Raw genomic sequence first — 17,767 nt, forward strand, 5'->3', positions numbered from 1 at the left:
TGCGAAAAACTTAACCAAGTGCGTAAATCTCAGAAGCTCGACCAGAACGTTGTGGGTATCTTTCAGTGAAAAATCTTCAGAACGAAATTTTTTAAACTAATTCTGACACGTGCGTTCTGTTAAACAATCAACACCATAAACTTCTCGTATCTCTTTGCGAGCCTCAGCCGCATTCTTGCCTTTATGAAAATAAAAAAGTAAAATGTGTCGAAAATGCTTATTTTTGCACTCCATGTTAAGACTGACCGTGAACTGACAGTTATAAACGAAATTACACGGAATTTCACGAAATAGCAACCTAAAGGTATCGACTACCACATCTGAAAAGAAAAAATTCTAACATTGACGAAAGAATAACTAAACAAGCATAACATTATTTACTGATGCAAACCGAAATCACTTTCTTGCCAACCCAATATAATATCCACTACTAACAGGTAGTCTTAGCGTTAAACAGTGCACTGGTGAAAACCAGTGAATCTAAATCTTCGTGCACTCGCATGTACAAAAATAGGTGACAAAGAAACGAAAGGAAAGATTGGAACACCTCTCCCTAGGCCTCGTCCGATCTCGATCTCTCGTCATCTGTATAGACCTGAATTCAGCGTGCACGCAAGATTGAATTCCATTAAATAGGACTACCTCTCGTGGAATTTCCTCGGATACGTATCTGTTTCTCGTTTATCCGAGGCACCTTGCAGCGAAGTAGGGTGCGTTAGTTGGAAAGAAAAATATGTAGCATGGAAAGAGAGATTTGTACGGGGACAACGCGACTCGGGTTCTTATTTACGACGCGGCGCGGCGCCACCAGGCACGAATGGCGTCGAGGGACGCGTAAAGTAGGCAAGGATTGAAAAGCAGGCTGAACAGGGACGACGGCCATTGTCGTCTGATACTTTGCTCTCGAACTGTTAGTTACAGGCAACGATATAGGCTACTGCTGTGCAGTACGTTTCACATTCACGATCACACAAACGGGATACACCGAGGTCATACCCCGTGGAAACTCTCGGGGGTATAAATCCAAGCTTTGTGGCAGGATTCATGGAATTATTCCGACTTAATGGCGGGCTTTGGGTCGTGGAAAGTATGTAGGTCGTGTTGTGGGTACAATTTAAGGTCTATGGCTTCGCAAAGTGTTCTTTGTAAAATTGATGTCGGCCAGTATCTGGTATCTAAAAGGGAACTTGTTATTCCGATGCTTCTGCTCTTCGATAGGTTTTCTGGGTTGCTGACTATTTCAGCCATCGTCCTACTTCGAGGAACGTGCCTCTGTTATTCCACGCCGCGCGATTTTTCGTACAATTCCAACTTATTAACCATGAGAATTTATTTGCTTTTTTACTAGCATCGTTGGAAACAGGCTGGTTTCAAAACGGTATATCTTGGCAAGGAAAAATCGTGCGGAGGTAAATTAAAATCAGTTTCGTAGATGAAAGATAGTACTATAACGAAGTAAATAAAAACATCGGAAAGAAATCATTTCACCTAAAATCGAAGCTTCCTTCAGTTTCTATCTTCGAATATTTTTGTTGGAACTCGGATTTCAATATACAACACGGGTTCTAGCAACAAGGCTACGTTGGAAAAATACAAGTCGGCGGAGAGGAAAAACCTAAAACTGAAGGACTACCTTTTGCAAATTTTCTAGGTGCTTATATAATGTTAGTTTTTGGTGGGATGAAGATGACCATTGACCCTTAGACCTAAAACTGAAGAACTACCTTTTGTAAATTTTCTAGGTGCTTATATAATGTTAGTTTTTGGTGGGATGAAGATGACCATTGACCCTTAGTGAAAGTAGGAGTGGGTCAATTGTTTTTGGACTCTGAAATTGGCCTGCGTTGATCAGCTCCCTTCTAGTGACTAAAGGCTAACGAATCGTTAGTCATCCAACATTTTTATGTGTGTACAGAGTGTCCCAAAATTCATGCAAGAAGTAATTTTGACAGAAAATACAGATTTTCAATTAAAAATTGCAAATATTGCTCAACAATGAAGATGCGTTGTTCTTTCGTATAGCACTCCATTTTTAATAATCTCGAACTGTCAGCTGTCAGTTTAACTGTCTTCTTTTTCGTTGGTAACACTTTAATGCATAAGTGGCGCGAAATTCAAATCTTGCGTGAATTTTGGAGCACCCTTTATAAGAGAGTAATTTATTTTTTGAATATTTTTACCAACTGCATCGAATAATAATAACTTTCTTCTATAAAATGAAATTTGGTTTGTAATAGTATAATTTTCCATCGAGATATACTGCTTTGGAGTTTGTCGAGAAATACTGAAAATCATTGAACGCGAGCTATCCTTTTGGACCGGAGTGTACGTACAAAGCTCAATGAACGAATGTACTCTGCTCGAATGTGCAGTCGTTTGAAAAAACTAACTCTACAGCTATGCTAACGATACTCCTACGCGTCTTTTGTTTAATTTGTTGGCTAGGAATTTTCAAAGACCTCGGACATTCCTATTACGAAATTGAATTCTATAGCGCAGGACAAAATGATAGCACTTCCTATGATTAACCAAAGCGGTATACTTCGGTAAGAAAGTGGTCACACTATTACAAATTAAATTTCATTTTACAAGAGAAAATTAGTAGTTTAAAATTGATAAAAATATTGGAAAAAGATTACTATCTTTGGAATAATTTTTATCATTTGCTAAACCCAAGATTGGGGTTCAATGCACAAAAATGTGTAAGAAATCTCTCCATTTTTAAAAAATAAAATCTGGATCCTAATTTAGAAATGTGTGACGAATTTTTCCTAAATTGATGTATTCCTCTTTTATATATCGATAAGTGATCAATTTTGTTTAGAAATGAATTTTCTGTCTTCAAATATCTACGAGTTGACAATTGAGGTTAGGTCGAGATTGAGTTAGGTTAGCTTATTGCAACGTATTTTCATAATTTACAATATATACTATACATAAATTTGTTGAAATAGGAAACAATGTTACATTGGAAAGTATACTAATAAGTTGTTGTAACAAGCTCAGACAAAAATGAATGTATTTTCAATAATTCCACAGATTGAGTTAGGTTAGCTTATTACAGACAACGTACTTTCATAATATATACTATACTATGCATAAACTTTTTGAAATAGAAAACAATGGTACAATGGTATGTGTACTAGTAAATAGTTGGAATAAGTTCAGATAAAAATGAATATATTTTAAATAATTTTACAGATTGAATTAGGTTAACTTATTACAGCTAACGTATCTTCATAATTTATAATATACTATATATAAACTTTATGAAATGGAAAACAATGATACTCTGATATGTATTTTAGTAAATGGTTGCAATAAGTTCAGATAAAAATGAATATATTTTAAATAATTCTACAGATTGAATTAGGTTAACTTATTACAGCCAACGTATCTTCATAATTTACAATATACTATACATAAAACTTTTGAAACAGGAAACAATGTTACACTAGAAAGTATACTAATAAATCGTTGTAACTAGTTCAGATAAAAATGAATAATTTACAATATATACTATACATAAATTTTATGAAATAGAAAACAATGATACACCGGTATGTATTCTAGTTAACTGTTGCAATTAATTCAGACAGAAATGAATATATTTTAAATAATTTTACAGACTGAATTAGGTTAACTTATTACAGACAACGTACCTTCATAATTTACAATATACTATACTTCTTTTACAATATACTATACTTCTTTTACAATATACTATACTTCTTTTGAAATAGAAAACGACACCTTGGTATGTATCTATACTAGTAAATCGTTGTAATAAGTTCAGATAAAAATGAATATATTTTAAATAATTCTACAGACTGAATTAGGTTAACTTATTACAGACAATGTACCATTATAATTTACAATATACTATACTTCTTTTACAATATACTGTACCTCTTTTGAAATAGAAAACAACGATACCTTGGTATGTATACTATACTAGTAAATCGTTGTAATAAGTTCAGATAAAAATGAATATATTTTAAATAATTCTACAGACTGAATTAGGTTAACTTATTACAGACAATGTACCATTATAATTTACAATATACTATACTTCTTTTACAATATACTGTACCTCTTTTGAAATAGAAAACAACGATACCTTGGTATGTATACTATACTAGTAAATCGTTGTAATAAGTTCAGATAAAAATGAATATATTTTAAATAATTCTACAGACTGAATTAGGTTAACTTATTACAGACAATGTACCATTATAATTTACAATATACTATACTTCTTTTACAATATACTGTACCTCTTTTGAAATAGAAAACAACGATACCTTGGTATGTATACTATACTAGTAAATCGTTGTAATAAGTTCAGATAAAAATGAATATATTTTAAATAATTCTACAGATTTAATTGGGTTAACTTATTACAGACACTGTACCTTTATAATTTACAATATACTATACATAAACTTAATGAAATAGAAACAATGATACAGTGACATGTATTTTAGTAAAACGTTGCAATAAGTTCAGATAAAAATGAATATATTTTAAAATCATCCCACAATAACCAATTACCTGTATTCGGTTTATCGACATTCATCGATAATTTTATCGACATAGCTGAGAAGTCAGTTCTGCGCAGGCTCAGACCGCGCAGCTACCTCACCATTACGGACAATAATTTAAAACATTTATCCCAACAACGTCTCCCTATTTGGAAGCCAACAGAATCGAAGAGCTGCATGAAGAAGAGCTTTATTTACAAGGAGAGTAGCAAAGAGCATAGGTACACCGCAGGACACATAAAACTCGCAGCGAGGATTGATGTCCTCGAGGAACTCGCATATCTAGCCCGTTTTGACGTTATCCCGCCGGTAGTCCCATATTCCTCGGGAGTCCAGGCACGGCGATTCCGGGATTCCCGTGAACAGAGAAAATAATAAGAAACTTTGCAGGCTATAAATGCGGGAACCCGGACCGGGTCCCAGAGGATTGGACCGTATAGCACGCAGACCCAGGGAATAACCCTGAAATATAGCCGAGTGAAAAAGGAAACCGCATGGAAACTTTTTCGGTGCAATGGGGAGGAGAGCACCGGGTGAAAGAAATTCCAAGGAAGGATCAACTTCTCGTAAAAGGAATCGGTTATCGGGCGTGCGGGAATCCTTGGACTCTTTGAGACATCTCTCAGTCCATTCGCTGCTTAGCCAGGATCGTCTGGATCCGAGGGAACTCTCGCATGAATTTTACTTCCAGGACGTAACAAACGTTTCCGTGAATCTTTGCCAGGATACCTCTTTCGGTATCTGGCTTCCTGCAGATTCGATCGGTGGCTGGATACGAATGAAATCGATGGAAGGTGCATAGAGACTACTCGCGTCAGGGTACAATAGGATTTTGATCAGTCGGTTAGACTAATCCTACCGTTAAAAATCGTCTTACAAAGTTTGGTCGCTGTATTCAACCTGGTGACTTTGCTTCTGATATAGATGTTACAATTTGTCCATATCTCTTCCCCTTTTTCGTTTTGATCTTAGATTTGGATGAGACCTGCTTTATCTGACTTTGGTCATTTGACCGGTTGAGAAATGTTTGGAATTACACTTTAATCATTTGTTGTGACGGCAATAATGAAGATTAGGCGTGCTTTACCGTCCTTCTTTAGAATTAAGAATTATAACCTACTCAAAGACACAGACCACGGATAGCATTACCTAGGCCTAGACCCAACAGACGGGAAGCACGTGTGATTGACACACCAAAACGTTAAACAGACATCCACGCATAAATCTTTACCAAAACAATACCGAAGGGAAACTTGCCTGACATTTTCCCACACCCAAACCTGAAACTCTATCTTTCCTTCATCCATAACCACTCTAAAACAATCGACATAAACTGCGAGGAGACACCAGACAGAACACTACTAGACATGACAGACGTTGGTTAGAGTTCGAAGATATCACATCGGATGAAAACTGGAAGTCAATCAGTACACATCAGAAGACGTAAGATGGAAGATAAAGACACCACATAAAACGTAAATCGGAAGTCGAAGACATATACATCAATCATCCAAATCGTAATCACCAGTTAATAATAATAATAAAGTGTATACAAACAAAACTGCTCCTTATTATTACACTATTAACTATATTACTAACTATAGTTATATTATATTACTAACTGCTCCTATTATCCTAACCCAAGTGCTCAGTATCTCGATAAGTTCGGCATACTGAGAAAAGGCAACCACCAGGACAAATCCACGGCTGTCTTCGTGCTAAACATCATTCTTGATAGTCTTTATTCAAGAATCCATGTTAGTGGAATCACCCATGCAGTGATGGTGATGTGGTTTATTACAAAACACTCGTGGCTTTATTGTACAGCTGGTTCTAACACTAGATTGAATATCCCTAGGAAGGTCCCGTGAAACCGACAACTCTGGCCTAGGGGAAAACCCTAGCGATAGCTTCCAGATGTTCAGAACAGAGATTCGCTTTAAGCCTGTACCAGGTTGTTGATTCCACAGAAAATTTGTTCAATTTATGTAGGAATACTTGTGATTGGCGAATATAGGGAATAAAAGATGGTTTATTCAAATATATTATTTATTACGAGCTAAAAGAGACTTAGGAGTAAAGTACAAATTAAAAGACTAGACTAATAACTGAACTATGATCACGCAACTAACACTCGCATATCGACTCTTCTTCAAATTCCGTACAGGACTGTCTTAGGACAGCCCTTGCACCTTTATTTAAACCTTATCCACGTATCCCAAACACTCAGACACCTTTCGTTCTTCACTTGCATTCGATACAAGCATAAATATCCCGTTCATCCAATCTTTGCGCTCCAGACGTCACTCTAAACATTCGGCCTGAACTCTAGGCTGCTCTTTATTACCAGTCATAAGCTAGGTAGGTCCAAGTGTTCCTTTGCATTCACTCACAAACCCTATTTATGCAAGAAAATTAGCTCACCACGATATTAGTCGAAAATGTCAATAAAATTGAACTTTCCAGTCAGATTCTATAGCATTGCAATGGCTATAGTATGCCAATAGAATCTTTCCTCTTATTTATGCAAGAAAATTAGCTCACCACGATATAGCATTTTTACATTTATTCGTAGGATATTTTTAGGCATTACTAGGGTACGATCTCAAAAACTATCGAGTAGTGGCGGCTATAATGATATATATTCTTGAACTGCATGTCGAAATCTACAAACCTACAAAGTTTCAATTAAATCGGTGACCCGAAGGACTTGCACTCTCCTTATGAGTCAGGCCTAGTCCCAAGTCTGCGGAAATTTAAAGCCGAAGTACTATCCAGTATGTATATATATAATAGAAACTGACTCTACATATTTAACATACGATACCTGATTTAAACACATATAACAGTACTATGCTACACCAATTTCTACTCTCTTCTTCACACAAGCAAGAAAGATAGAACTCCTGTGTTCGATCCGAATAAATAATCTTCTCCCTATATTTCCCCCAGCACCTGGTAAAATTCCGATTAATCGCTTGCTATATCATCCGCGCCAATTACCGCCATCTTGTACGAGACCAGAGGTGCCTCAACGCTCTTAGACTCACGTCTGAACTCCTGATACTCGGTGGCGCTGTTCAGAAACGGAGTACCTTCGTTTCCTTTTGAAACAAAGTTCTTTGGCCGCTGGTTGCCTCGCTAGATTCTGACGTGAAACTCAACGCTCTTAGACTCACGTCTGAACTCCTGCTACTCGGTGGCGCTGTTCAGAAACGGAGTACCTTCGCTTCCTTTTGAAACAAAGTTCTTTGGCCGCTGGTTGCCTCGCTAGATTCTGACGTGACTGAGACGAAGGAAATTTTTGCACGCAAAAGTTCCAGATCGCGTCGGGCTCTTTCAACCTGTTCAGCCACGGAGAGTAGGTTTTTCTCCGACGATAGGTCGCGGTTATAAAGCGTGGACCGGAGGTAAAAAGTACTCGTGACTGGCGGAAGAGCCGGACCACACAGGAGTTCTGTTGGCTGATTAATTGAAATGGAAAATGGTCCTTTGACCGAGGAATGTTTTGCAAGGAGCCAAGTCACTGCGCAATTTCGCCCCGATGGCTACGTTTCCCGACCTTCCCTGTTTTTCGCCAGAGTCCAGAGAGTCCAATCCTTCTTTCATACGATACGCTTCTTTCCACGGTTTCCTCGGCCTCAATTGTACCACATTCTATGGAATGTTTCGCAGAGTGAACGGTAAAACTGGGAATAAATACCGTGGTGAGATACGAGGTTACTGCTTTTAACGCGAGGCTTCAATTTTACCGGTCTTCAGCCACGAGTGTGAGTTACTTTAATAAAGAAAGCGTCTAGTTGGATGAACAATTAGTGTTCCGTCCCGGAGAGCGTGTTTATAACATGATTTTTATTCTAAGGCTTACAATTTTAACAGACCTAGCGGTTTACGATATATTTTATATCGCGACTGCAATTCCGGAGGATAGATGTGCCTCACCGCCGTTCTAGCGGATCAAGTTGTAAAGGTAAAGGCGAAAGTTTAGGAATTTTTACAAGTACCAGACTCGACAGATGGGACCCACGTGTGACAGACCCAACAAGCGACGGACGGGCACCACTTATAAATCACGTCATTGACCATCAAAAATCGGCTCCTTGACAGTTTCCTACTCCTTAGCCAAAGGTCCTTCCGTCACACCCTCTGTCCAATTAAAACCCCTTACTTTTCCACCACCAACGTTTATTTTGCACGATCAGAACTAAACTGGAGAAAACACCGGACAGGACACGACGAGACACGACATAGATCAAATTCGAAAAATCGGTTCGTCTTCGACACCGATCCTTGAAACATCTTACTTACACGTATAAACGCGTGTTCGAAACGGTACTCCGTTCAACGTCTCCATTATAACTATTCTATACTTTTCTATAAATAAACGTTCTCTTTTATCAACACACACTTCGGGATCCTTAATATTACAACTAGTCACGCAATATTAATTTCGCGCGTGATAAGCGTTCTAGGATATCGAAGGGATTCGATAAATAGCACGTTACAATTAGTTTGAAAGAAAATATTCACTGGAAACGGGAGTACCACAGGTCAGAATAATTGAAACGAGTGTAGGATGATACTCGAGTGCTTAGGAGAGTCTTCTAATATCCTGCTTGATTTTTCATGTTTTTTGAAAAATCGTTGCAGAGACGCATTAAGATTTTATATTTTGAAATTAACAGGGTTTATTTGTACACTCTTCGACTACATGTGTTACAATTTTTGTTGAAAAATATTGAAAATTGTCGGTGTTACGAGTCGTTGTCTGAAGGACCTCTTAAAAATCTGTTATTGATGGTGTGCGTGATATAGGTTCTTTCTGTTATTGGAAATAAAAAACTCAACAGGATTCCTTTTTAGTATGAGTACAGCTATAAAGGGTACTAAATAAAACAAAAAATACAGATAGATAAAAAAATGATGATTCTTTGAATTTATTTTATCGATTTTTCCACTTTTTTTTTGAATATATCAGTGTGAAAAAAATAAAAAGAATATAAATTTTTGAATAATTTTAGTAGGGATTGTAGCCACGAGTATGCTGAATATTTGTGCAAAGTTTCGTGTTGATCTGTCAAATATTTTTTGAGAAATTACGGATAGGGTTTTGAAAGACACAATTTCGAGAAATTTAAAATTTCACGATTTTCATTCTTTTTGACATGAGATATTTTGGACTCTTTACAGTTTATTTTTGAAGACACTTCTACACTATTCGCGAATATGTAAAACTGTTAGCAAAACTAGATATGTCCGTATAACAATGACAGAGCCCATCACCTCATTGACACAGCTATAACTATATACATGATGCACTATGATATACATTTGCATAAAATAATAATACAAAAATAGAAATAAAAATAAATTTGGTCGAAACGTAACTTAATATTAATGATTATAATATCTAAAATAAATATCTAATAATATTTAAAGCAAGTATTCTTAACACCAAATCTATCAAAATTCAAATTGTGGTTTTCAAATTTATAATTAAAAATTTCCTGTTCAACGTTATCCCTTTGATCACTTATTTTATAATTTGTCTTTCAATATAGGTACAATTAATTTTTCAATATCTCCTCGTGACCCAATTTTTCTTTGAAATTTTTTAAATTTTATTTCTCCGGCTTTCAGTCATCTCACCTGTCATGGTAGGTTCAGTGATAAAAATACGTATTTAAAAAAAAAAAGAAAAATAAGGAAAACATGATTTTCTGATTCTAGACATTATTGTAGAATATCCTTTTAAAATTTTCGTCTACAATATCGTGCAAAAATACAATCGTCTATTTGTTATCCTCTTTATCATTCCCTTGTTGACGTGTGATTAATTGCTTCCTAATTATTTAATTTAATTGTCATAGAAGTTTGAATTTATGTATTATAAAATTTTATTTTTATTCGAGATTGAAATGCCTGTAGTCGATGTACTTCATTCGTGATTGTGCTCTCTGTATAATGTCTTTTGGAGGCTTTGACAATGCATGGGATTCTGGATCAAATTGCTTAATCAATAAAATGGCAACATTTCGATATGAAATTGCGTGTAACCTAATTCAATTGTTAAATAAACTGCTCGGAGGTTCGGGCTTTTCGGATGGTTTATCGATTCATAATGGCAGCTACAGTACTGAATACGTTTTAATGGCTAATTAATGGATTGGTATTATAGAAAATGTCATAGAAAATAAGGACAATTAAAAATCCATCGTATCGGCCACTTTAGTAAATTATGTACGGAATATCACGTTATTGTGATAAATTTCGAATTTAATTTGGCTTATTCGTTGTACTTAACCGAAAGCTACGATATGGGGTCAAAAATTCGGCGTTGCTCGATCGAGAGTTAATTTATGCGAGATCATAACGAAATTATCTCTTCCCCAATTTTATTTACCAATGTAATTTATGCCATCGACCATACTTAATTTTTTTCTTTTTTTAATAAATTTGGAATTCAATTTGGCTTATTCAAACGTCGCAATAGGGATTGAGGTTACAATGAAATCACCCCTTTTGAATTTTATTCGTTGTAATTTACATCTTCCACGATACCTCATATTTTCCCAAATATATTTTCAATCCAATTTAGCGTATTTATTAAGCGTGCACAAAAAGCACAATAGTGGGTCAAAAATTCGGCATTGTTCGTGATTTAATTTATGCGAGGTCGTAACGAAGTTACCCCTTATTCAATTTTATCTTACGCCATTTCTACATCTTCGACGATATTTTATTTTCAATAAATTTGGAATACAATTTGGTTTATCCAAAATTCGAAATTGTTCGATCATGGTTGCGGATTTACTCAGGACATTGATATTTTAGCTGGTTCTGCTTGAAATTGAAGAAAGGACGACTCTTCTTGTGACGATATACATTTGCGTAAAATAATAATACAAAAATGGAAATCAAAATAAATTTGGACGAAACGAAATTTAATATTAACGATTATAATATATAAAATAATATATCTACTTATATCAACCATAATCGGTTGAATTTTACTTTTAATTTTACTTTACGATATATATTTGTATAGAATAATAATACAAAAATAGAAATAAAAATAAATTTGGACGAAACGAAACTTAATATTAATGATTATAATAACTAAAATAATATATCTACTTATATCAACCATAATTAATTGGATTTTACTTTTAATTTTACTGTACGATATATATTTGCATAAAACAATTACACCAAAATAGGAACGAAAACAAAACTTGGACGAAACGAAACTTAATATTACCGATTATAATATATAAAATAATATATCTACTTATAACAACGATAATTAATTGGATTTTATTTTTAATTTTACTTTACGATATATATTTGCATAAAATAGTAATACAAAAATAGAAATAAAAACAAACTTGGACGAAACGTAACTTAATATTAACGATTACAATATCTAAAATAGTATATCTACTTATATCAACTATAATTAGTTGAAATTTACTTTTAATCTTATTTTACGATATACATTTGCATAAAATAATAATACCAAAATAAAAATAAAAACAAATTTGAACGAAACGAAACTTAATATTACCGATTATAGTATCTAAAATAATATATCTACTTATAACAACGATAATTAATTGGATTTTATTTTTAATTTTACTTTGCGATATATATTTGCACAAAATAATAATACAAAAATACAAATAAAAATAAATTTGGACGAAACGAAACTTAATATTAACGATTATAATACCTAAATAATATATCTACTTATATCAACCATAATCAATTGGATTTTACTTTTAATTTTACTTTTCGATATATATTTGCACAAAATAATAATACAAAAATAGAAGTAAAAATAAATTTGGACGAAACGAAACATAATATTATCGAGTATAATAACTAAAATAATATATGTTTAAATTTTGCTTTTAATTTTTACTTTTTTTTCACTTTGCGTTTGATGACAATCTAGACACGACAAGATCAATAGCTCTTCCAGTGGTTTCTGTCTCAACAAGTACACTATTCGTACACATACGTTATCTCTGAACGAAATTATTACGTATATGTTCAATATAGAAATTTTCCTTTGTCTATTTTACCTAGCGTTATTTACACCATCGACCACGACTTATTTATTCCTGTATTCTTTATGCTTCGAAAGTGGTATGGAATGTACTCACCAGGAAGTATCGCAAGCATGCGTCAAGGTAAGGTATCTCGCGCCCAGGCCGTAAAATGTCCTGAGAACACCCAGGGAATTCCCTAGGGAGTGACCACCTTCCACCCCGATGAGACTTGCGATTTTGCCTTCTCGATGCGCCTCGATAAGACCTATGCACATGGAAACAAATATCACTTCGTTTAATTTCCTCGAATAATAACTCGTAATTATTAATTGCCTACTTATTTGCATATTTGGCTACACTCGATTAAAATTCCGCGCTCCGAGTTCGATCTTCGCGAGCAGCATGCTAGGGTGAATGCAAATCGGAGTATCGTTGCGATTATAATTGTTCATTATATTCTGTTATTGTTCGTTAAACTGCAATTACGAGTTTTATCGCATAATCCATCGCAATTATTTACTCGTATAAAATGCTTAATTATAAAATATTTCTCTGTTCCCTATTTGTTTATTTCGCGATGCTGGTGAATTTATAGAGAGGATGGTTGTAATTTGCATGGAAAAATTTCTGCCGTGGGTTTATCAGGGATGAACGAATTGCTCGGAACGAGTTGAACGAGACCGGAGTTGTCATACCGGATTATTTAAATTCAGTGAGGAATATTTGAGCGAGATAGACGTTCTCTGTTCATCTGCTTAGTGCTTTCAGACCTTGCAGGTTTGATTCCGTATGAATCGTGTTTACTTCGCGAATCAGGAAGCCTCTTATCCTTCCACTCCTTTCAATACTCGTTTTCGCTGTATTACCCTATTTGCTCGGCTATTAGTGATAATTATGGCACCTGTCAAAATGCATAGCGTTCTACCAATTTTCTAAATAGGCAATAAATTCAAATGGTAAAACAAAAATCGCATAATTTAAATTAGGTTTAATTTTGCAAAATTTCGAAGCATTTCTAATTTCTTTAACGAGCTGAGATGATTGACAATGATAATAAGAGGGTTGTAACTAGGCAATAAATTCAAATGGTAAAACAAAAATCGTATGATTTAAATCAGGTTGTATTTTGTAAAATTTCGAAGCATTTCTAGCTTCAGCAACGAGTTCCGATGACTAATAATGACACTAAGAAGGTTGTAACTCGTTTAATTCATAAATTTACTCGTTTAATCTCTATAAATTTACTAAAAGAATCTTAATTTAGCTGCAAGAAAAATATAAGGCACGTAAATAGTTGATTAAATACATATAATTGAATTTTATCACTTCTCAATTCTATATCTGTGTTTCCTTTAACTCTTTGGGGCACGCTGGGATTAAAAGTGTCCCACCTTTTTGATGCACCCTAATGCGTAGTGGGACATTTTTAGTCCCACCTGGAAATATTGCAATAGCTGCATGCACATAGGTTTATATTTCGTCTTATTTACGTAAAGCAGTTGGTAATGCCTTCGACAAATGATATACATGTATTCGCTTGTGTTGGCAACATTCAACATAGAACGGTGGGACTATTTGAGTCCCACCCTATAACAGTAAATTCAATTAAATTGTTGTAGGAATGGTAAATGAGAGGCGCTCTTTTATTAGGATAGAGTGTCCCCGTCTGGAACGTAGGTCTAGAGGACCTCTTAGTATCCGACTGACCCAGATGGGCCGTAGGTGGTTGGGGCCAGGTTACGTGAGATGGGGCCAGGCCATGTGAGGTGGCCTCGCGCAACTCCGGCTTTCCTCGGCATGAACCGAGGGTGGCGCGACCGCGTCATCTCTCGGGAAAGGGTCCCCGCGACAATGACCCTTCGGAGGAGCTAACTCGGAGGGAAGGGTCTCCTCCGCCTGACATTGGCGTAGAGGGAGTTTCTCTTCCTTCGGGGAGGCGCTTGACCTGTGGACCAGCTCTAAAAGTGCCCTTTCTGGAAGACAGGGTCAGTTCCAAGTTGCTAAGGAGTTACTAAACAGTTACTAAGTGGATTATCAAGTGACTGAGAGGAATCGTCATAGTAGTCGTCAGATCAGTGCATGAAGAGATAGAGCTATTTTGAATTATTTTAAAATTACTATATTATTATTTTTTTATGTTTTTACATTATGTGATTCCTTCATTAGTAAAAATATAGCAATGCATAGGAATGCATAGGAATTATTTTAAAATTCCTGTATCATTACTTTTTTGTTTTTACATTATGTGATTCCTTCATTAGTAAAAATATAGAAATTTTGTTTCATTTAAAACACAATGAAATTGCTATGCAACATGGATCTATTTCATTATCTGACATCCTGTGCCGCAAAGAGTTAATATATCAAAAATTCAATTTATTTCATTATTTTTACCGTTAACATAGATAGGGATCTCTATATTGTTATTTACGTGGAGTTTCATTAAGTTTAATTTCCATTAAAACTTTATCCGATGTATACGTACGACGGTCTTTAAATACATTTCAATTTTCATTAAAAAAGAAATATCACGCGACGATAAGAATAGGATTACACTTGCATTATTAAGTCGAATGCTCGTGCTCGAGGAAATTTAATGGAGGAACTACACCACTGTATGGAAGTAAATGCTGAGACGTGACTAATAACACATTCGCAAAGGAGTGTTCCCTAAGGAAAGATCGTTACAATTGGATGAAAAGAAATCCAATCTCTTTGTCTTCTGAAAGATTTTCCTTCTTGAAAGAGCCTTGTATATGGAGTTTCTCGAATATTCTTCATATTTTACGATACAAGAAACAGAAGAAGAGAATAAATGCATAAGAAAATGGCATCTTATAAAATGGAAGAATAAAAGGAAAAACGATATTTCTCCATTGCGCTGTGTATAATGTCTGCCATTTATTGAGAAAGATATTAACAACACGTTGCACAAAATTCTTCTTATCTTTACCCATTTTATATTTTATTTGAAAGTACAAAGTGAATTTAGATTATTTCTATACGTGCATTTATATACATGTTAGAAATTTTTCAGTGAAATAATTTTCCAACGTGAGAAAATATCGATCAGATTTTCGTGGAAAATATGTGAAACCAATTTTTACAAATGTCTGAAAATATCAGACAGTCAAATAAGTTCAGTAAAATTGCTATTGACAGAATCACTATGTTTCGAGTTATAATTTTCACCAAATTTATTTATTTCATCCGAAACAATCGAGAATGTGATTTCCAAATTTATTATTTGCAAATGGAAAATAAGATTGTTCCACTCTTGACTGCTTTTCTTTTAATTCGAGGGTATTATTTCACGTTTGCACTGCGATTTCTTTCACATTCGCCATTAGGCTGTTGGAAATTTTCAATATAAATTCGCCGTGCAAATCGCGCTGTTCTACCAAATTTATTTGCAGGTATCAAACACTGGTTTCTGTAGAGTTTGCAAAGCTGTGTACACAACGCGCCAATGATACATTTATTTGTAACCACATTGTATAATCGTGTCAATATCCGATTGACGTGTATATTTCAGCGAGAAGTTTCGACACATTCACGGAGCACAATGTTCGTTTCTACTCTATTCGATGTTCAAATACGAAGTTCGACATGTAGGTTACTTGAAATACAACTGCGAAATTCCAAGAATCTAGTGCAAGTTTAAAATAGGGCGTACAACTTCAAGTACCGACCATTCGGCCAAGCTAAATTTTCCTTTCGAAGTTACTCTAGAGATGTTGTTTACCTCGTTGGGAGGAAAAGAGGGGTCGTAAAATATTTAACGGACATATTGGGGTGGTTTTCTTAGAAGGGAGAAACAAGGACGTGGAAGCTGCTTTTGGAAGGATACTATACTACCATACAAGAAGATGGTACATGCTGCTTTCTTTAATTTCGAGCTGACGTACGTAAATACGATTTCACAATTTCAGCCAATGGTATCGTGATTTACTCTCTCGTGTCTACAGTGTGTAACAAAAATAAGAAAAACAAGGAACAAAGGATACAACATCCTATGATCTTTAGTGTTCCCTGAGTAATTGCGAAAAAATCATACTATTACAAATCAAATTTGATTTCAGAGGGTAAGGCTAGTATTATTCGAAGTAGTTGGAAAAAATTACTATCTTTGAAATATTTTCGTAAATATAGTAAAAAATCGACAGTGCTTGTCCATTTATTTTCTAAATTTAAGAAAGATCATAATTTTTATTAGTTCTACCTCATTATCATATATATTTTTTAAATTGTAAGTAGAAAGGAAAAAATTTCAAAATTTCTCTCATTGTAAGCCAAAAAATTGTCTCTCAAAGGCACATCAGCTTCAAACGACATATCAACAACCTTTGAAATATAGTAAAACATCGACAATTTTTATTAATTTATTTTGTAAATCTAAAAAAGATCAGAATTTTTGATATGCCTAACTATTATCCCAAATCTTTTTAATTATAAAGAGGAAGGAAAAAGTCTAAAAATTTCTCTGATTGTAAGTCAAAAAATTGTCTCTCAAAAGCACATCAACTTCGTTTATCAACACCTATATTTTCGAGAATATTCAATTTTCATGCTATATATTAAATTGCTCAAAAAATAACATCGGTATCTTCAATATAAAATGTTGATCACTCCGTTTGAAACAAACAAAGCTTTATTAAACACTATACCGATCATGTCAATCTAAAATAAATAATTCCAATCAGAAATATTGCTACGTATCAAAATAAAAGAAGTGCACCATCCATAAGTGCAAAATAATATAAAATTGCAAATAATAAAAATTGCAATGTAAAAAGACAACTAGAAACAAAGTACAGGTATAAATAACACAGGAAATAAAATAAAATATAAACGATAACCAAGTAAACAAATTATATTATATAATTGTGTATTATATGTATATTATGATATATTATATTATATATTATAATTGTATAATATGTATAATAAATAATTTCAATCAGGAACGTTGCTTTGTGTCAAAATAAAAGAAGTGCACCATCTATAAATGCAAAATAATACAAAATTGCAATGTAAAAAGACAAATAGAAACAAAGGACATGTATAAACAACACAGGAAATAAAATAAAACATGAACGATAATCAAGTAAACAAATTATATTATATAATTGTATACTATATTATGTTATATATTATAATTGTATAATA

General features: G+C 34.3%; 1 protein-coding gene across 1 annotated transcript in view; it reads right to left on the reverse strand.

Annotated features, from left to right (window-relative positions):
• Positions 1-17,767, reverse strand: part of LOC108549088 (dipeptidase 1) — a gene marked incomplete at its 5' end in the record, with an annotated part of 61,535 nt that overhangs the window by 37,177 nt on the left and 6,591 nt on the right. Inside the window, one exon of the mRNA XM_017902327.1 lies at positions 12,713-12,863. Coding sequence (XP_017757816.1) covers positions 12,713-12,863 — 151 coding nt within the window. The remainder of the gene's footprint in view (positions 1-12,712; positions 12,864-17,767) is intronic.

The sequence above is a fragment of the Eufriesea mexicana genome, unplaced genomic scaffold (genome assembly GCF_001483705.2).
Source record: "Eufriesea mexicana isolate 0111107269 unplaced genomic scaffold, ASM148370v2 scaffold1830, whole genome shotgun sequence".
Classification (NCBI taxonomy): Eukaryota; Metazoa; Arthropoda; class Insecta; order Hymenoptera; family Apidae; genus Eufriesea; species Eufriesea mexicana.